Source organism: Aspergillus puulaauensis, chromosome 2 (genome assembly GCF_016861865.1).
Source record: "Aspergillus puulaauensis MK2 DNA, chromosome 2, nearly complete sequence".
NCBI classification, from domain to species: Eukaryota; Fungi; Ascomycota; class Eurotiomycetes; order Eurotiales; family Aspergillaceae; genus Aspergillus; species Aspergillus puulaauensis.
The window spans coordinates 2,921,015-2,939,459 of NC_054858.1; the positions used below are offsets into that span (position 1 = coordinate 2,921,015).

Sequence of the window (18,445 nt, forward strand, 5' to 3'; positions counted from 1 at the left end):
GGTCCAAGCTAAGGAGAGGATCGCTGCGGGGGTGGACAAAAGAGCCGGCCTGTTTTGGATGATCACTTGAGCATTTGCAGGCCCCCAGGCTTATTTGGTAGAGACGGATTGATTGGAGATGTGAGTGGAATTCTGATTCTGGCTGCTCATGCGTTTCCCCCGAGACGAGGGAGGTAGCCCTAACTTGGATCGGACTAGTAGGTAAGTAGGTACCGAACTGCCCGGCTAAGCGGCTGATGCGTGGTTTTTCAGGATTTAGTACATCAAAAAGTAGTACACCAGAATGAAAATAATTCCATTGCAATGATATACCAGACGTCATAAAATAAATAATTCAGGTGTTACCATCCACAAAATCTTCACTATCCTTCTACTGTGACACGTTTTCCTGATGTTGCACAACCCCATCGTCTGCCTTTTCAGCTGGTGCTTCTCCGGCATCCCGACTAAGATCGTTCTTCCTGATAACTTCCTCCTCCTTTATCCTATACCTTTCAGGTCTCTTGAGCGAGATAGCTTCGTTGTCGCGGAAGACCAAAAGGGGAGGATTTGCGCGGTAGTACTCGTCCATATCCTCCAGGGTTCGCCCTGCAGTCTCTGGGTAGAAGAAATACATGGTGGGCACCATTGCTGCATTCAGGGTAACCCAAATAATATAGAATCTCCAACCGAGATTCTGCACTCCGATAGGTGTGATCTCCACAACCATGAAATTGAAGATCCAGTTAGTTGCGGCCCCGATTGCTGCGCCTTTCGTTCGCATGGTGAGAGAGTTTATCTCTGTTGGGTATACTGGAGGATTCGTCAGATTATGTCCGGAAAAAGATAGAATAGTCGGAGCACTTACACCATGGTATACCTTGCATGCCAATCCCGAAGAACACGTAGTAAAGAAAGAAGAATGCCACAGCTGCAGATGCAACTTGCTGTGCATGCGGATATCCTGGCATCTCGTTGAATCGGATCAGCACAGTAATAAGGACATAGCAAAAGCTTTGTCCTGCTGCACCAAATATCATGGTATTGCGGCGACCCCATCGATCAACTTGACGAATACCGAGGAGGGCCCAGAGAAGGTATTGGACGCTGTTACAACTGGCCAACAATCGCGCCATATCTGCGCTTAATCCAACGGATTTTGTCAAAATCGTTGGGAAGTAATAAGATGTAACATTGATCCCCGAGATTTGCATCATGATTTGAACGCCCATTCCTAGGATTAAGCGGCGGATTGTCTTGGTGCCGGATTTGTTTGAGCCTTGTCTCCGTAGAAGTTCGCTCCAGCTCATCCCGTTGCTGCGCTCGTACTCTGCTGCGTACTTTATGCTCTGCAACTGGGAGACAACCAATGCGTCAGTTGTAGGTTTGTCCTCGATGTCTGAGAGAATATTCAATGCCTCTTCATCCCGGTGCTTAATAATGAGCCATCTAATGCATATCAATTAGCATTAGGCCATACATCGGGGAAGAGGTGTGATTCGTGCATACCTTGGTGATTCTGGAAGCCATGGAATGATGAGAAAGATCATGATGATGAAGACCAGTTGAAAGGCAAGAGGAAATCGCCAGGCAACGGGACCGTCGACAAAGGCGAGGCCGTAGTTAATCCAATTAGAGATTGAGAAGCCGACGAGTAGAAGAGCATTCTGCAGAATGACAAGCTTTCCTTTCAACCTAGCAGGAGCCGTCTCTGTCTGCCAGACAGGAACAGTGGAAGAGTTGATACCGTTTCCTATACCGGAAACAATTCGCGCGACTATCATTTGTGGAACACCATAAGAGGTAGTCTGGAGTATTGCTCCAATGGTCATGATAGCGATTCCGAGGAGAACAGATCTTTTGCGCCCTAATTTCCCTCCGACCCACGTAGCGCTAACAGCACCCAGGAAGCAGCCCACGTTGTAAATGGCAGTCACCGTACTGAGTATATTTGTCTTCGAGGGGCCTTCTAAGTCGTGTACGCGAAGGTAGTCAGGGGAGATAACGACGCCGCCAAAGACACCCTAACCAAGTGTTAACATTTACCAGTGACCAAGTTTAGCAACACGCGTACCTGATCGTAACCATACAGGGCCATATCGGCACCACATCCGACAGCAAACCAGAAGGTCAATGATGTTCCCCGGAGGCGCCCCGGGGGCTTGAGGTATCCAAGTAATCCCATAGTTCACGGATAATCAAAAGACGAAACAGTTGACTGGGTCGTGTTCTGTACTTTGATTAAGACATGGCGAGTGCATACGCTTTTATATGTGCTCCACAGTTGCATGGCGCTATCTCCGGAATTTGCCATGCGTTCAGTTTACCCCATGGAGACGGAATAAACATTGCGCAAGTGAGGTGACAACGGGACAGCTGGGTATCCACACTCCTAGCGCGTCATTTTCTGAGTTCAAGAACATAAGGATCCCATGTTCAAGGTCGTACAAAGAGTAAGATCGCCCTCCCCCGAGACGAGCAATCCTGTTGCTGTCGTCATTGATTGGACGGCGATGAAACCTGAATCATGAAGTGAGCACGGTGCTCCAACTACTCGGGCAGGCCAGTCAGTCCCCAAAGGATCGGATGTTGGAGCTCTATGTCATATGATTCTAATAGTAGAGTGCTCGTTTCGAGTACCGAAAGAGATTGGGACGCTTACCTGGTGCAGTCCTCGGGTAAAGGCACTGCTGCATTTGGAGTAGATTCTAATCTCCATTCTGATTCTTTCTCGAGTTTATTCTTCACATACATTGGAAAACATCGGTGCTCAACAGAATGGACGCCTTCAATCTTCCGCAAAAAATGAAAGCACTGGGTATGTTAGATCTCATACGTCAGTTTCGGTTAGAAATGAAGACATTGACTTGCCTGGGTAGAGTACTCTGCGCCTAGGAGCCCGCGCGTGGTTGAGAAGCCTCTACCCGAGATAAGAGACCATGACCTACTGGTATTGGAGTATCTGATTTACTGATGAAGAAGTTGAGTTGAGCTAAGAACTGGAAATAGATCAAGGTAAAAGCGTGCGGCGTCTGCGGAACCGATTTACATATCCACGACGGAGAGTTTGGAGCGCAGGTAGGCAAGTTACATCGCCTTTCGTCTAGAATCTAATGAGAGTGATAGTTTCCGGTAGTCCCCGGACACGAAACAGTCGGCGTGGTCGCAGCATTTGGCTCAAAAGTGAAGGGCTTCACTGTCGGTGATCGAGTGGTGGCAGACAATTCAGAACTATGCGGGGAATGCTTCCATTGTCGTCGGGGAAGCGAACTCTTTTGCGAGAACTTTATTGCGCACGGCGTCATGGTTGATGGAGGCTTCGCCGAATACGCCGCTTACCCAGCAAAGAGAGTATTCCCGTTCAAAGGCATATCGGATGTAGATGCTACACTGATCGAGCCAGCAGCCTGCGCCGCGCACGGGATTGATAAAATCGCCCCACACATGGGCTCGAAGGTATTGTTATTTGGAGCTGGACCAACTGGTTTAGTCCTTGCACAGCTGCTGCGACAGAACGGAGGATGCAATGTTGTTGTGGCAGCGCCAGAGGGGGTCAAGATGGCACTCGCAAGATCACTCGATGCTGCAGACGAGTATATAGACCTCCCACGAGACCAAACAGCTTCAGCGGCGGTACTCGAGAAGCTATACCAAGATAATCCGTACGGATTCGATATCGTGGTCGAAGCGACAGGCAATGCTAGAGTCTTGGAAAGGGCTCTGGATTTTGTTCGAAAGGGCGGGAAACTGGTCGTTTACGGAGTTTATAATGACAATGATCGAATCTCACTGCCACCGAATAGAATCTTCAAGGACGAGATCCACGTTATTGGGTCGTTCAGCGAGATGCACAAATTTCCTGCTGCAATCGACTACCTCGGTCAGTCCTCTGGTTTTAAGCTCGAGACCGGCGTATTTACTGACTTGAAATTTAGAAACTGGCAAGGTCCGTGTTTCTGGAATTGTCAACCAGACGTTTGGCGTAGAGCAATGGGAAGAGTGCCTAGATGCGATGAGGACGAAAAGAGTGATTAAAGCAGCCATTGTTTTCGATTAGCCGAAGTATATTGTTTAGAGCTAGATTAGAAGAATGTGAATGGGAGATGATTGATTGGAATGCTAGGAGTACATGAAACAGAGATCGGACGAGAGTAAGAATTGAAAAACCCCGTCAGGTCAGGTGGTTCGCCATTTCCATCCTCTATTCCCCTCAACATCTCTCTACAGTGCTGCTGCCATCCTTCTTAAATCTATCGTACAGCTCATCAGGCAACATGCGGTTTCCCTCTCGTTTGAAAACAGCCAAGACGTCACGCTTTTTAGCAAACTTGATAGTGCAACTTCCGCCATATTTTCTGACAGCCCAGATGATATCCAGCAAAATGACCAATTTTTTCAAGAGAGTTGCTAGGGATGAGGAGGAGGGATGAAGGGAAGAGAGTGGAAGAGTGGTATTTGTAGGTTGAGCGAGACTGGCCGCGTTTGCACGGTAACAACCGTGCGGTAGTCCCCCAAGCTTGGTTTTTCTCTTAGAAAGGAGGATCAAATGGGCAATGATGGCCGATACCTAATACTGTCCAAGGCATCGTACATTCAATATTGCTCTATGGATGTCTTAAAGAGAGCAAACACCTTTACGCATCAAGGAAGTTTATTTCCTGGGCAGGGAATATTGTCAGTTTGTCTCCAGTAATAGTTGAATTATCACATAAAAGAAAGAACCTAAAGACCAAGAAGTGCCCCTTTGACACCCCCGTTCAGCTTCGCCCTCCACAGCCGATTCTCATTCAAAAGGAATACCTCCCCATCTCTGCCAAAACAAAAGTTGGCAACGCCTCCTTCTAGCAATATCCGTCCTAGAAGTTCGCCTCCTGGAGACCAGACGTTGACTCCGTCCCCACAACCGCTGTACACGTTTCCGTCCAGGTCACATTTGATGCCGTCTGGGATTCCGTTATCCGCCATTGCGAATAGCCGCCGGTTGGCTAAAAAGGGCTGGTCGTGGCGTGTGATGACATCAAATGCGTAGCTGCGCGGTTATTAGCTCCTCCTACATTCTGCGATATAAAGTGGAAAGGTGATCGGGTTTGAACTTACATTGATGACACCCGCGTGTCATCCGTTGTCCCATCCCCACACATCCAGTCCGTATCGGTCACATAGACAACCTTTTCGTCCGGCGAGAAACAAATACCGTTTGGTTTCCCGAAACTATCTGCCATGGCGCGAATACTCCCAGTATCGGGATTATACCGGTAGACCTGGCTCGGCAGGCGTGGAGGTGGTCGATACCCCTGCTCATAGCCATAGGTCGGGTCGGTGAACCAGATAGTCCCATCGCTGTGGACGACAACATCGTTGACTGAATTGAAAGGGCGGCCGTGGAAGTCGGATTTTATCACGGTTGACTTGTATGGAGGTGATGTCTGCACATGGTACAACCCGGAGGGCGCATACATCGACCCCTGCGCACAGATGAGGACGCCATCCTTGTAATTGACCCCTCCGTTAGCCATGGGAATCGGACAGGAGAGCTCGTCACATGTTACTGGTCCTGAGGGATTGTTCCTGTCAAGGACGACTCTGGTGATTTGCACTCGCCGGCTGTCGGATGGATCTTTAATGATGTTACTCGTGATGTAGAGTTCATCGCGCGACGGAATGAACACGCCCGCTTCATGGGCAAAAGGGTACGCCTCATTCTCGGCGAGAAGATCTAGAGTCGGTCTTTCGCCGAGGATCCCCCGGAACCTGTCATCGTGTATGAGGAATGGCGTTGCAGGTGGCATGGCGTTTTGCTGCTGCTTATTGATCGAGTAAGGTAATGTCTTTCGAGGGCTGTTTATAGGGTGGCCGTGGTGCGAGTCGCGGCCCCTTCGTGGGGCAAACCCCGCTGTGGAGGCTACCTATGGATGACCCCGAGACGAGGCCCCGGCAAGAGCAGGCTATTAAATATCGGCGCGAGGACCTCATATTTGACGGGCATAAGTTACCAATTGTTTCTCACTGACGAGTTTGAGCGCGGGAAAAAGAATAGACTATGGCCGGCTGGAAAGAAACGAACACGCATCTCCGCATCCTACGCGATGCTGAGGCCGGCCGCTACGGCGTCATAGCGGCTATTGCATACAACATCGAGCAAGTCCAAGGCCTGATAAAAGCTGCTACAACCGCTCGATCACCCCTTATCATCCAATTCTTCCCATGGGCTATTGTGACCTTTGATGGGCTCCTCGTGCGGGCGGCCGCTGATGCAGCCAAACGTGCTGACGTTCCTATCTCTATCCATCTAGACCATGCACAGTCCGAGGACCTTATTCAGCGAGCCGCCGAGCTGCCATTTGATAGCATTATGGTGGATATGTCGCATCACGAAAAAGAGGACAATTTGCGCAAAACGGCACAGTGGATACGGCACTGCAATGAACGGCAAATCGCCACTGAAGCGGAACCGGGCCGGATCGAGGGCGGGGAGGACGGAGTAATGGATACAGCCGGTTTAGAAGCTTGCATGACTACTCCGGAAGAAGTTGATGAGTTTGTTGGAACTGGAGTTGATGTATTGGCTCCTGCATTCGGGAATGTCCATGGTGAATATGGCCCGCAGGGCCCTCAATTGGATTTCCAGAGGTATGGGGTTCAGGAATACCGTGATATCTGCTTTGAACTTAGCTGATAATATGGAACGTAGGTTTGACAACATTCGAGGGCAAGTGAATGGCAGGGTCCGATTAGCATTGCACGGGACGAACGGCTATGAGCCTGACCTGATGAAGAAATGCATCGCTGCTGGTGTCACCAAGATCAATGTCAACAAGCTTGCCCTGGATGAATACTACGCGCACCTTTACGCGAGCGCCGGGAAGAAGCCGCATACACAGCTGATCGAGGAGGGCATTGAGGAGGTGGCCCAGTCAACGATAAAGTGGATGGAGATTTGCGGCTCCGCGGGCAAAGCGTAGACCACGGTAGATAGCAAAAACAATGAACTAATGCCGGTTCAAGAGTATGCTTGTGTATGTCGTAGTTTCGTTAGGCTTTGGACTCTCGCATGCCATCCATAATTGTTTCAGTTCATCTCCAAAGGAGTGAACTGGCCAGCCGGTTCGTTGCCGACATAACTCGAGGAGGTCTAGCAAGCATTCGCGGGAGCGGTTGCACTGGGTAAACATTCCCGCTAGTGATGTGAGTACAAGAAACTTTTGGCGGGGTATAAAATTACCGATAAATAGACATTGCGATGATATCATACTAGATGCATCGTCCTTTAAAGTCATGGCAATGCCACAGATAATTTCTATGCATTGCCGAATTCTCGTCTGCCGCTCGAGATAGCCATCCAATCCACAAATGCACGGTTCGTACGAGAGGAGAAGAATATGGGCCACACAATGTAGTTGGACGGCGACAGCTTTGAAAGTCAGTAAGAATAAAGAAGCTTGGAGTAATTGTTCATCCCATGCTAGTCCAGCAAGGAGTCCAATGATGATCCACACTATCGGGCTGCATAGCGAACAATGTACACGTCAGAGACCGTATACCCAGGATCTTAAACTTACCAAACGCCGGAGTCCGAATCCATATGGGTCGAAAAACTGCAGATGAGCCGGGGATCATTGCTGGGAGAGGAGAAAACTCGACAGTTAAATGGCCCCACCACTCATCAAGCATAGAACGCAGGTGCTTTGCCTTATCCACCCTAGCTTGTAGATTGATCTCTGCGAGAGTACACTCTTCCCGAGAACAGTAATTGATTACTTTTGCGAGAACAAGCATCGAGCGAGCAGCAATCTCAGACGGTGTAAGGTCTGCATACGTCTTTTTGGGAACCCAAAAGGTCAGCGTTTTCCGTCTTTCTCGAAATGCTGCCCACACGTCCTGGCAGAGCCATGCCCACCATACAGCAGCCTTCAGTCCGCCGGAATCACCGTGTATCACTTGTGAACGCTGAATCAGGAAAACACCTTCTAAATGTCGCTGCCAGTCTTGACTTGAATCGTCTAGCATTTCGTAGGCCGATATGATTAATGTTGTAGCAAGAAGCTCTAGACTGGTTTTGTAGCTCGAATATTGCATAGCTTTCTGAACATAGTGAAGCGTTTGGTAATAGTACTGGAGCGAGATTTCCCGGTGGGGATGGTCTTGCGAGGATCGTTCTGGGTTAATTGAGAGGTGACGAGAGGAAAGGGCTAGGATTGCATTCAGCAACCCAGCATTGCGCATCTTGATAATGTTATAATCTGTTAATCAAAACGGATTCGACGGGGGCCATACCGCAAGATGAGGCACAAACGTAGAGAATTTGTTAGTTGGGTCGAAAAGATCGATCCATGGGCTGACCTGCTGTACAAAGTTCTCAAACAGGGAGTACTCCTGTGGGAGAAGTTGGATCGGCTCTGGTGCTTGCCATAACCTCTCCTCCGAGTGTGAACTCGCAGGTGAGTTAACGGCATGAGAATTGAGTTTCGACTGTCCTGGATTTGGCGTAGACTGTCCTGCGTTTAAGTCTGGCCGTAACTGTTCTTCTTCGACGTGGGTTCGATCGACTATCCGAGTGGCACGCTGTAAAGGTGTGATATGGGATGCATCCGTTTCTTCAAGTATGTCTTGCCCATAGCCTCCGATGGCGCTATATATTTGCGGACTTTCCCGAACGGCATCATTAGCAAGCAGGTCAAACCACCGCACAGTTGCCGCGTTTACAGTTGGTCCTGGGGACTCAATGGAGCTCGTCACTGAGTGTGGGATGTCTGCGGAATATTGTGCTGCTGCGAGACCATTACCAAACGGTGACGTTGTGTGATCAATTGCCACGATAGCTGCCAACTGATCGAGCGGATGAAGCGAGGGTTGGTTATGGCTCGTCGTCCATGAGAGAACACTGGAATTCTGCTGCTCATCGGGTGATGATGTGATTGGCGAATTATCAGTGCCGGCTTCGGGAATAGACGCAAAGTAGGCTGCAGAATGGTTGTTTGTGTCTGTGGAAACCTCCTCGATTGCTTCATCATCGACGGGTTGTTCGACATGTTCGACCTGTTCGACTGAATCGCGTCGGCTGGGGGAAGAGTAGCCGCACTGTCGGCTGACCTTACGGCATGGGCCACAGACGGGCCTACCTTCATCACATTTCAGATGTCGTTTGCGGCACGTTGCACTGTAATTGGATCTCAGCTATGAACATATTATGATTTGGGATAGATGGAATAATGCGGTAGTCAGGGATTGCATACCAGCCAGTGTTGGTGCGGAGACCGCGACCTCGGGATTTTCGGCCTCGAGATAATCGCACTGGCGTGTCGCTCGCCATTATGAAAAATGAGCCGCCGTGTCGATTGGTGATTAATTGGCGATGTCGGGAATGACAAAGAGGAGAAAGAAGATGAAATTAAGAGATAGCGTGGAGAAGAGTGGGAGGAGAGCTGGAGAGAGCTGTGGATGCTGCTTGGCAATTGGGACTGGGGACTGGGGAAGCCTTCCATGCGTCACATCGGTTGGTTACTAGCCCGGATTTACACTAATTTATCGTTCTAGCAATTATTTGAATGATTTAATCATGATTGGAATTACGGGACTGTGTCCAAAATAACTTACGGAAAACCTTAGCTGCAATCACACAGTCATGAGTATACAAGCTTCAATATTCATACTACCAGGTAGTTATTTACTGCAAGTTACTAAACATCCCCCCATCTGCCAATAATCCCGACCCATTAACATAGCGACTCATCTCTTCAGACGCCAGAAACACCGCTGGCCCGGCCATATCCTCTGCATCACCGACCCTCCCTAGAGGAATCCGCGCCTCCAGATAGGCCTTCTTCGCTGGGTTTTTCATATCATGATCCGCTAACTGCGTATTGATGGTCCCTGGGAGCAGCGCATTACAACGGATCTTGTGTTTTCCTAAAGATATGGCCATTGATTGCATGAGCGATAGCACTGCTGCCTTTGTTGGAGTATAGTGCGTCTGGAGCCCACCACCGACAAGGGCGCTCACGGACGAGATGCTGATTATAGAACCTCCCTGGCCCTGATTGACCATTTGGCGTGCTGCAGCCTGGCACGAGTAGAAAGTGCCTTTGACATTGACGTCTATGCTCTGGTTTAGAAGGGAGGGCTCGATTCTGGGATTGAAGGTTAGAATGCTGTCGCGTTTGTTTATTGTCCCAACGGATATGAGAATGCTTCATACTCGAGAAGTTCAGCCTGTCTGAAAACGCCTGCATTGGCAACAAAAGCATCCAGCTTTCCCCAGCGCTTGACAGCCTCGTTTATTAATGTCGCCGAAGTCTCGGGGTTTGTCACGTCGCCTGCAATCTCTAGGACTTGCCCAGCAGAGTGTGTTCCCTTCTTATGTATTGATTCCACCTCTTCCAAAAGGCTGTGACGAAGATGTTCATCTTTAGGCAGACCCAAATGGTTTATCGCAACATTGCATCCCTGCCTGATGTATTCGAGGGCGATTGCGCGGCCGATTCCCGTTGTACCACCCGTGATAGCGGCGGTTTTACCACGAAGGATATTCCAAGCTGGAAGGGCCATGACGGTTAGGACTCAAAAGAAGAGGAGGGGTAAACAGCTGAAGTCTTGGAAACTTGGATTCTGAAGCGGGAGCGTCATCCCATCCTATTTGTCCTCTTGAAATGGTCTGGTTGGAGAGGCCGGGTAACCCCCGGCTCGAGGGATCACAGCCCCCACTCTCTCCAATTGATCATCCGAGTGCTCGTTTCGAGGGCAGCGTATAGATGAGATGGCACATTCTTACTCGTTATGATGTGTAGGCAGTCCACAGCAACTTGAATTATCGTGGTCAAATTAATAGCTACTACTTATAAGTACCTAGGCTCTCACTGTTATAACCCCTCAACCCCTCCAAACAATCAACCAAGTGCCATCACCCTCACCCTCACCCACAATGTCCGCAACCACAGAACACACTGAGAACGTCTCAGCCGACGGTCCTCAAACTCAGCTCACACTCGCCTCCAAGGTTATTGCCAGTAAGCTATATTCTCTTCCCCCGACCTTCCAATATGTGTACACAGCAATCCATCTAACAACCTCAGTCACCGGCGCAAACCGCGGCATAGGCCTAGGAATCGCCGAATCCTGCCTCACAAATGGCGCATCACACGTCTACTCAATCGACATCGGTGACCCCGGCGATGACTTCGCTTCCCTCTCCACGCGTTTCCCAGGAAAACTCCACGCCATAGCCGCCGACGTGACGCGGGAAGAAACCATCATCGCGGCCATCGACAACATCATTTCCGAAGCTGGCGGGTTACACGGGATGGTAGTAAACGCGGGGCGCACGCACCACAAGGCAGCGCTAGATTTCACCAAGGAGGAGATTGAGACGTTGTTCAACGTGAATCTCTTCGGGTCGTTCTTTACGGCTCGCGCGGCGGCGAAGGCCTTTATTCGGTTGGGCGTTAAGGGGAGTATTGTTTTCACCGCGAGTATGGCCAGTTATAGGCCTAATAAGGTATGTAATACTACTCTACCCTACCTATATTCACGGGGAATCTAGTATAGATCAATTGACGAGGACTGACTTGTATACAGAGAGTTCCATCGGCGCCCTATGGTGCTTCCAAAGCCGGTGTCCGGAATATGACACACACGCTTGCCATGGAATGGGCGCAGTACGGGATCCGAGTGAACAGTGTCTCGCCTGGGCTTGTACAGACAGCTATGACATATTGGGTGCCGCAGCAACCGGACTGGGAGCAGCAGTTGAAGTACTACGGAGGGATCCCGAGACTGGCGCAGGTACAGGAGCTGGGTGGTGCGTATGTATACTTGCTTAGTGATGCGGCGAGCTATACTACGAGTATCGATATCCCGGTTAATGGGGTTATTGGAAGTAAGTTCTTCGCTGTCCAAGAAAGATTTGGTTTTTGAGGGATGCTAACTGTTTGATAGTTTGCTAGATCAGCGGTTCTAAAGGGTTGACCATATAGTACTCCGTTTTTATATAAGCTAGATAGGATCGCGGCTATGTATGGCTATTAGGTTGATTAGGTGTAGTTTCAGATTGGTAGACCAAAATAATGACTGCTACAGATACAATGTCGATTTGGTTAACCCTGCGGTATAACAGTTCACTGACAAAAAGCGAAGAAAATAACCCTATATACACCTATATACACCTATCGAACTATCCGCAGCCGGTATGGACATTGAGGAATTACCACCCGGGAATGGGCGTTAGCTTTGCAAGAACACCGTCCGCGGGTGAGACTGTTGCGCTTCGTTTGATCACAAGCTCGGCATCTGGGTCTTTCAGCTCCATGTGGAAACGGCCCACCATCGCAGAGACCAGACAAGCTAATTCAGCCTTCGCGAAGCCCTGGCCAATGCAGCTTCGGGCCCCGTGGAGGAAAGTCATGAGTGCATAGTTGCTGGTCGCCCCGCCATTGTTTGCCCGCCCTGGACCCATCCACCGCTCTGGATCAAACTTGTCGGCGTTGGGTCCCCACAGGTCTGGGTGATGGTTAACGACCTCAGGAGAAATAGACAAGTTGGTACCCTTTGGAACTGGGGTCCCGACAAGCGTAGTATCATGGATAGTAGTTCGGAAAGTAAGAGGTACAGAGGGGTGGAAGCGGAGGACTTCGTTGCAGAATGCGTGGAGGTATGGGAGTGAATCCAGCATAGTTGCCGTGACAGGCTCTGGTGGCCCATCCACCGAGATGGGAGGAAGGTTGGAGCGGATTTCTTCGCGCAGCCGAGTTTGGACATCTGGGTGCTTGCAGAGCGCGTAAGTTGCCCATTGCAACGCTGTCGACGTTGTTTCATGACCAGCAGCGAGGAATGTCATCATTTGGTCGATGAGCTCTTCATCAGTGAACGTTCCGCTATTCAAAGCCACTGAAAGGATATCTTTCCCGCTCTCTGCCTCCTCCGGGTTGTGTTTGACTATCTCTCTCTTTTGGCTAATGAGTTCCTGTGCTACCTTTCGAATATACCCGCTGCCTTCTAATATCTCCCTATTGCGTTCTATTGGCAGCTTGTGGAGGGCGGTCGGGTTTCCCAGAGCAAAGCCAACGACGAACAGAAGTTTTAGCCAGAGCGGAGGCTCTTTAAGGATTCGGTGGTATTGCCCAGCAAGCTCATTGTTCGGATCGGCCAGAGAGCCAAAATCTCGGCTCATGCCTGCAAGTCCTATAATATCCAAGGTGGCTCGACTCGCCCAGAGTCTTATTTCGACAACATTATCGCTGTTGCGCGTGGGAGCCTGTAAGTCCATTTCAATGCGCTTCACCATCTCTACGCTTTTGAGCCAAAAGTGGGGATATAAATCCTTTATATGGCGGTAGGAGAATGCAGGCATGAGGTTCTTTCGATGCCTCTGATTGGAGATTCAGTTAAAGGCCCAGCGGGGGTGGTAGGTTGGAAACACTGACCTTATGTTCAAGACCCTCCACAAGTAGTATACCATGATTACCAGTGACACGTGCCAACGAGCGACGCACAAATTCTGGTTTTGGGAACTCGTATGCATTCTGTACGAGAAGCTCACTCAGAGCCTTCGGTGACGCCACAAGCACTCGTTCCATATTTCCTGCTACGTAGTATCTCAGAAGACCGTTATGGGGAACGGATTGAGACCATTTGAGCAAGTCCTCGAAGGGCGTTTGTAGAACGTATGAGCCGGTATTGCCCTTAAGCCATGACCGGCTCTGTTGGGGGGTTATTAATTGTTGGAAGACCTGCAAGGCAATGGATGGCACTCACGGTGGGCGTGGGAATGTGTCTAATTGGCGTTAAATATTCCGGATACAGGAATGAGTTATAGAACAACCCGAAGGCAGTAAGAGCGCCAGAAAGAATGAAGAAAGCTGGGAAGCTGGATGTTAGAAAGGCGTATCCCGCAATGCCCATATAGAGCACTCCCCACGGTATTTGGGCCATGTTGAATTGGGAGAACAGGCGCGGGCTAAACGTTGATCAATAGATAATATGATCAATCAAAGAGCAAAGTAAAGGTGTTGGTAAAGACCACGTGGTAAGACAAAGTAAACACTGTTGATGAGGCCATGTATAAATAGGCCCAAGGAAAGATGACGCAGCCAAGCCCAACTGTCAGATTCCAAGGGTGTTGGAAGTGGGCATGCCCGGCACCCAGGACAGAATTTCGCCCAGGCAGAAGGTTTGAAATGATCCGTGCTGATTGGACTGCACTTTCTGCGTTCCAGGGCCGTCGGGAGGATTTCTATCCGACCGCCCGAGAGATCAGATCGCTTGTGAAGGTTTTCCTACTTGTGCGGAGTTCGATCGCCAGTAAGTTTGGTGGCTTGGGGAGGTCGGTGGGGCACCAGTGGGAGCTGTTGTTCGAAAGCGTCGAGGACAGAGGTGATGCACGTCCATATCACTTTTCTATTTCATTACACATAGATATTCTAAAACACTTGCCATACAAAACCCATAAATCGCACAAGCCTTCCCCGAAGGCGCTTTTTCAGTTCACAATCGTAATTCGTACCAGCGATATCACATCTTACATCTTCTCGCCAGCGGCCTGCTTCATCTGGCCGTACTTCTTCAGACGGATGGCGGACACGCCAATGAAGCCGGTGGTCTCGGCGGGAGAGAAGTCACCGATCTCGTCCATGCTAGACTCGGACATGTCGTACAGCTTCTCGGTCTCGGAGGAACGGCCAAGGATGATCATGTTACCCTTGTAGGCGCGGCAGCGAACCTTGCCGTTGACGGACGTCTGGGAGGCCGGGATGGACTGCTCAAGGAACTCACGCTCGGGGGAGAAGTAGAGACCGTTGTAGAGGAGCTATCACAGAATGTAAGTAATGCGGTAGGATTAAAAGGTGAAAGTTGTACAAACCTTGGAGTAGTTGACAGTGATGAACTGGTCACGCAGAGCACGGACCTCACGGTCGAGCACAAGTCCCTCAAGGTCACTATGAAAGGTCAGTTAACATAATAATCGAGTTGAAGGGGAGGGTGTTCATACACGTGTGCGGAGCGGAGGCAGGTAAGACCAGGGGTCTCGTAGCAACCGCGGGACTTGATACCGATGAAACGGTTCTCGACCTATTCAGCGTTAGCATCATGGTAGGCCTACATACATAGTCAAGGGGGGGCTCACAATATCGATACGGCCAATACCGTTGCGGCGGGCAATTGTGTTGGCGGTCAAGAAAAGGTCAACAGCGTCGGTGGCCGTCTTCTGCTCGCCGTTCTCGGTGTACTCAAGCTTGACGGGAAGACCCTTCTCGAAGTGGACGGTGAAGTCCTCGGGCTTATCAGGCGCGGAGAGCGGGTCCACGGTGAGCTTCCACATGTCGGTAGGAGGAGTGATGTCGGGGTCCTCAAGGATACCAGCCTCATAAGAGCAGTGGGCCAGGTTCTCATCCATACTCCAGGGCTTAGACTTGGTGGAAGTCACAGGGATATCCTTTTCAGCGGCGTAGGCAAGGAGATCGTTACGACCGGCGAAGCGCTCGTAGAAGACGGGGTCACGCCAAGGAGCAATGACCTTGATGTCGGGCTGAAGGGCATAGAAGGCGAGTTCAAAACGAACCTGATCGTTACCCTTACCGGTGCAGCCGTGGGAGACAGCAAAGCATCCTTCCCTCTATTCAACACGCGGGTAAAGTAAGCTTGTGCTCCAATACAGGATTGGGAACAAGGATGAGACGGACCTTAGCGACATCGATCTGGGCACGGGCGATAACTGGGCGAGCCAGAGAGGTACCCAAGAGGTAGACATTCTCGTAGATGGCGTTGCAAGCAATGGCGGGGAAGCACAGCTCCTCAACAAACTCCCCTGTATACCATGGCGTCAGCCCCAATCCTTCATTTGTTCAGTAATTGATCGGAAGATACATACGGCGGAGGTCGACAATTTCAGCCTTGACGGCACCAAGCTTCAGAGCCTTCTCCTTGATAGCGTCGAAGTCCTCTAGAGGGCGGGGTGTTAGAGCACAAGTAGCGGTGGAGGTTAATTCAGGGAGATCTCGTTACCTTCTTGGCCGACATTGGCAGCTGGAAACCCGTTAGTATCAAAATAGAGAATTAAAAAATCAATTGGAAGAGATACTCACTGAAAGCAACGACCTCGTAGCCCTCATCGATGAGCCATTTCACTGTGCATTTTGGATCAGCCGGAGCACGTGGGGAAGCATTGGGGGAAAACGGAGAAGGCTAACAGATAATGCTGGTGTCGAGACCACCGCTGAAGGCGACACAGATCTTTCCTTTGCCCATTTTTTATGGTGTGGTACAGTTAACGGGGAGAATTGAGGATCGGAATGGTGAATGGAAGGAGGGGGAAAATATAAAGGTCGGAGCGTTTGAGTCACCCCAAGAAAAAAGTTTTGGCGGGATGCGGACCACGGAGTGGAGGCGCTTCTCCGAACTCGCTATCAATCGTCACGTTAGCTCCTTGGCGCAGATAAGCGTCGATCCCCCCTCCAAAGCCTCTCCAGTCACCATGCACTTGTTCCTGGACAGACATTTGCTCCGGCTGGCCTGTCGTTGATTTATATATCTGGAGAGAATATCCCGGAATATGCCTTTATGTCTTCGGTTGCACCATGCAAAATCGGTGGGTGCGGAACGAAAATAGGCACAATGCCTTCGCAGAAAGAAGCGGTCTGCAGCCCACCTGCAATTATCTTCTGATGGCAGCTCCTATGTCGAACGGTCTGTCCTTGCTGTGTGAGATAAGGGAAAAACAAAGGCCCCGAAACTATACAATGCGCCGGAGACATACTGACTTACTGAGCGCTGCAGTCTTGTTGTGCATCCACTCTACCGAGGCTTGACATCACCACCATGATTTCTAAGCCGCTCGTCGCATTTAACCCCGAAACCCCTCTTCTGGGAATCCCAGTGCAATTGACCTACAATTCCCGCCCAAGCTCAAATTTGAACCATGGCTTCGAAGCAAGTACCCGATATTGATGTCAAACCTGCCTCTGGCATCTCTTACTTCACCCCAGCCCAAGAACCCCCGGCGGGAACTGCTGCCGACCCGCAGTCAGATGAAGCACAGATTCCAAAGCTGTTTCGACCTCTCAAAGTGAGGGGTCTGACCTTACACAACCGTATTGGAGTTTGTCGCACTTTTACCTTGTCCTTAACTCCCATTTTGGCTTGCTCAGTCTGATAATTCAATCGCACTTCATAGCTGTCGCCGTTATGTCAATACTCCGCAGACGATGGCCATATGACCGCATGGCACATGGCCCATTTGGGAGGAATTGCTCAGCGCGGACCCGGGTTTCTCATGGTAGAGGCGACCGCAGTCGAGCCAGAAGGCCGCATCACACCGCAAGACCTCGGTCTTTGGAAAGATTCGCAGATCGAGCCGATGAAGGGTGTCATTGAATTTGCGCACAGCCAAAACCAGATTATCGGAGTCCAGATTGCGCACGCCGGCCGAAAGGCTAGTACTGTACCTCCATGGTTATCTTTCGGCGACACTGCAACTGAGAAAGTTGGAGGCTGGCCAGACCGCGTTAAAGGCCCATCTAACGTCCCATTTGCATCGCGATTCCCTACCCCGAAGCAAATGGCCAAGGATGATATTGAGGATCTCAAGGTCTCGTGGGTGGCTGCCGTCAAACGTGCGGTTCGCGCTGGTGCGGACTTCGTTGAGATCCACAATGCGCACGGTTATCTCCTTATGTCTTTTCTTTCGCCAGCCGTCAATACCAGAACAGACGAATACGGCGGGAGCTTCGAGAACCGCATTCGCCTCAGCCTCGAAATTGCGAAACTGACTAGGGAGGCTGTTCCAGACCATCTGCCCGTCTTTTTGCGGGTGTCGGCTACCGATTGGTTAGAGGAAGAGCCTGATCAACCAAGCTGGCGGTTAGAGGACACAGTCAAATTCGCACAAGCTCTAGCTGAGAGCGGCAATGTCGATGTCCTTGATGTTAGCAGTGGTGGTACTCATTCATCCCAGAAAGTTCATTCCAAACCTGGCTTCCAGGCACCCTTCGCTGTTGCTGTGAAGAAAGCAGTGGGCGACAAGTTGATTGTTGGGACGGTTGGAATGATCGACAGCGGCCATCTGGCAAACACACTACTCGAGCAAGATGGCTTAGATTTTGCCCTAGTTGGCCGAGGATTCCAGAAAAACCCAGGATTAGTGTGGACCTTTGCTGAGGAGCTGGGGGTGGAAATTTCTATGGCGAATCAGATTAGATGGGGTTTCTCTTCGCGCGGCGGCGGTCCATATCTGAGGAAGAGGTCTGGTAAGATTTAAGGGCGCTTCCGGAAGACATAGACAACTGGAAATCCCAAATGCCGTCGAGCTCTTGGATAGACAGTCTGTAGACGGCGGAGTCATTGAACATATTTATCGTCTACTGTCTCGTTTCTATAGAATGGGTACCAACCGTAAATGAACTTACAAATCTATCTTCTAATGTACAAATAGCTCACGATATGCAGACGTCATGCAAAGTGCTCAAAACAGACATAATGT

At 50.2% G+C, this 18,445-nt stretch overlaps 10 protein-coding genes across 10 annotated transcripts; 4 read left to right on the forward strand and 6 right to left on the reverse strand.

The window, feature by feature from the left end:
- Window positions 1–370: 370 nt before the first annotated feature.
- Window positions 371–2,164, reverse strand: APUU_21186A (sugar porter family MFS transporter; the record flags this gene model as incomplete). The annotated part of the gene is made up of 4 exons (XM_041699910.1): window positions 371–792; window positions 848–1,428; window positions 1,489–2,003; window positions 2,054–2,164. 4 exons carry the CDS (start codon window positions 2,162–2,164, stop codon window positions 371–373), a joined length of 1,629 nt encoding a protein of 542 aa, XP_041552948.1.
- A 1,118-nt stretch (window positions 2,165–3,282) lies between these two features.
- Window positions 3,283–4,036, forward strand: APUU_21187S (uncharacterized protein; the record flags this gene model as incomplete). Its single annotated transcript, XM_041699911.1, has 2 exons — window positions 3,283–3,859; window positions 3,915–4,036. 2 exons carry the CDS (start codon window positions 3,283–3,285, stop codon window positions 4,034–4,036), a joined length of 699 nt encoding a protein of 232 aa, XP_041552949.1.
- Window positions 4,037–4,701: 665 nt separating this feature from the next.
- APUU_21188A (SMP-30/gluconolactonase/LRE family protein) lies at window positions 4,702–5,768 on the reverse strand (the record flags this gene model as incomplete). Its single annotated transcript, XM_041699912.1, has 2 exons — window positions 4,702–5,008; window positions 5,077–5,768. The coding sequence occupies 2 exons, from the start codon at window positions 5,766–5,768 to the stop codon at window positions 4,702–4,704; spliced, it is 999 nt and encodes a 332-aa protein (XP_041552950.1).
- Window positions 5,769–6,019: 251 nt separating this feature from the next.
- APUU_21189S (class II fructose-bisphosphate aldolase) lies at window positions 6,020–6,941 on the forward strand (the record flags this gene model as incomplete). Its single annotated transcript, XM_041699913.1, has 2 exons — window positions 6,020–6,609; window positions 6,671–6,941. The coding sequence occupies 2 exons, from the start codon at window positions 6,020–6,022 to the stop codon at window positions 6,939–6,941; spliced, it is 861 nt and encodes a 286-aa protein (XP_041552951.1).
- A 27-nt stretch (window positions 6,942–6,968) lies between these two features.
- APUU_21190A (Zn(II)2Cys6 transcription factor) lies at window positions 6,969–9,289 on the reverse strand (the record flags this gene model as incomplete). The annotated part of the gene is made up of 5 exons (XM_041699914.1): window positions 6,969–7,156; window positions 7,202–7,390; window positions 7,539–8,202; window positions 8,254–9,136; window positions 9,213–9,289. 5 exons carry the CDS (start codon window positions 9,287–9,289, stop codon window positions 6,969–6,971), a joined length of 2,001 nt encoding a protein of 666 aa, XP_041552952.1.
- Window positions 9,290–9,643: 354 nt separating this feature from the next.
- On the reverse strand, window positions 9,644–10,524 carry APUU_21191A (SDR family NAD(P)-dependent oxidoreductase; the record flags this gene model as incomplete). Its single annotated transcript, XM_041699915.1, has 2 exons — window positions 9,644–10,106; window positions 10,175–10,524. 2 exons carry the CDS (start codon window positions 10,522–10,524, stop codon window positions 9,644–9,646), a joined length of 813 nt encoding a protein of 270 aa, XP_041552953.1.
- Window positions 10,525–10,897: 373 nt separating this feature from the next.
- Window positions 10,898–11,932, forward strand: APUU_21192S (uncharacterized protein; the record flags this gene model as incomplete). Its single annotated transcript, XM_041699916.1, has 4 exons — window positions 10,898–10,982; window positions 11,049–11,470; window positions 11,551–11,851; window positions 11,919–11,932. 4 exons carry the CDS (start codon window positions 10,898–10,900, stop codon window positions 11,930–11,932), a joined length of 822 nt encoding a protein of 273 aa, XP_041552954.1.
- A 243-nt stretch (window positions 11,933–12,175) lies between these two features.
- APUU_21193A (cytochrome P450) lies at window positions 12,176–13,902 on the reverse strand (the record flags this gene model as incomplete). Its single annotated transcript, XM_041699917.1, has 3 exons — window positions 12,176–13,339; window positions 13,395–13,670; window positions 13,726–13,902. The coding sequence occupies 3 exons, from the start codon at window positions 13,900–13,902 to the stop codon at window positions 12,176–12,178; spliced, it is 1,617 nt and encodes a 538-aa protein (XP_041552955.1).
- A 586-nt stretch (window positions 13,903–14,488) lies between these two features.
- On the reverse strand, window positions 14,489–16,215 carry ARG1 (argininosuccinate synthase; the record flags this gene model as incomplete). The annotated part of the gene is made up of 9 exons (XM_041699919.1): window positions 14,489–14,776; window positions 14,831–14,906; window positions 14,960–15,039; window positions 15,095–15,583; window positions 15,651–15,775; window positions 15,839–15,910; window positions 15,973–15,993; window positions 16,053–16,094; window positions 16,158–16,215. 9 exons carry the CDS (start codon window positions 16,213–16,215, stop codon window positions 14,489–14,491), a joined length of 1,251 nt encoding a protein of 416 aa, XP_041552956.1.
- Window positions 16,216–16,885: 670 nt separating this feature from the next.
- On the forward strand, window positions 16,886–18,223 carry APUU_21195S (NADH:flavin oxidoreductase/NADH oxidase; the record flags this gene model as incomplete). The annotated part of the gene is made up of 2 exons (XM_041699920.1): window positions 16,886–17,065; window positions 17,141–18,223. 2 exons carry the CDS (start codon window positions 16,886–16,888, stop codon window positions 18,221–18,223), a joined length of 1,263 nt encoding a protein of 420 aa, XP_041552957.1.
- Window positions 18,224–18,445: the final 222 nt, after the last annotated feature.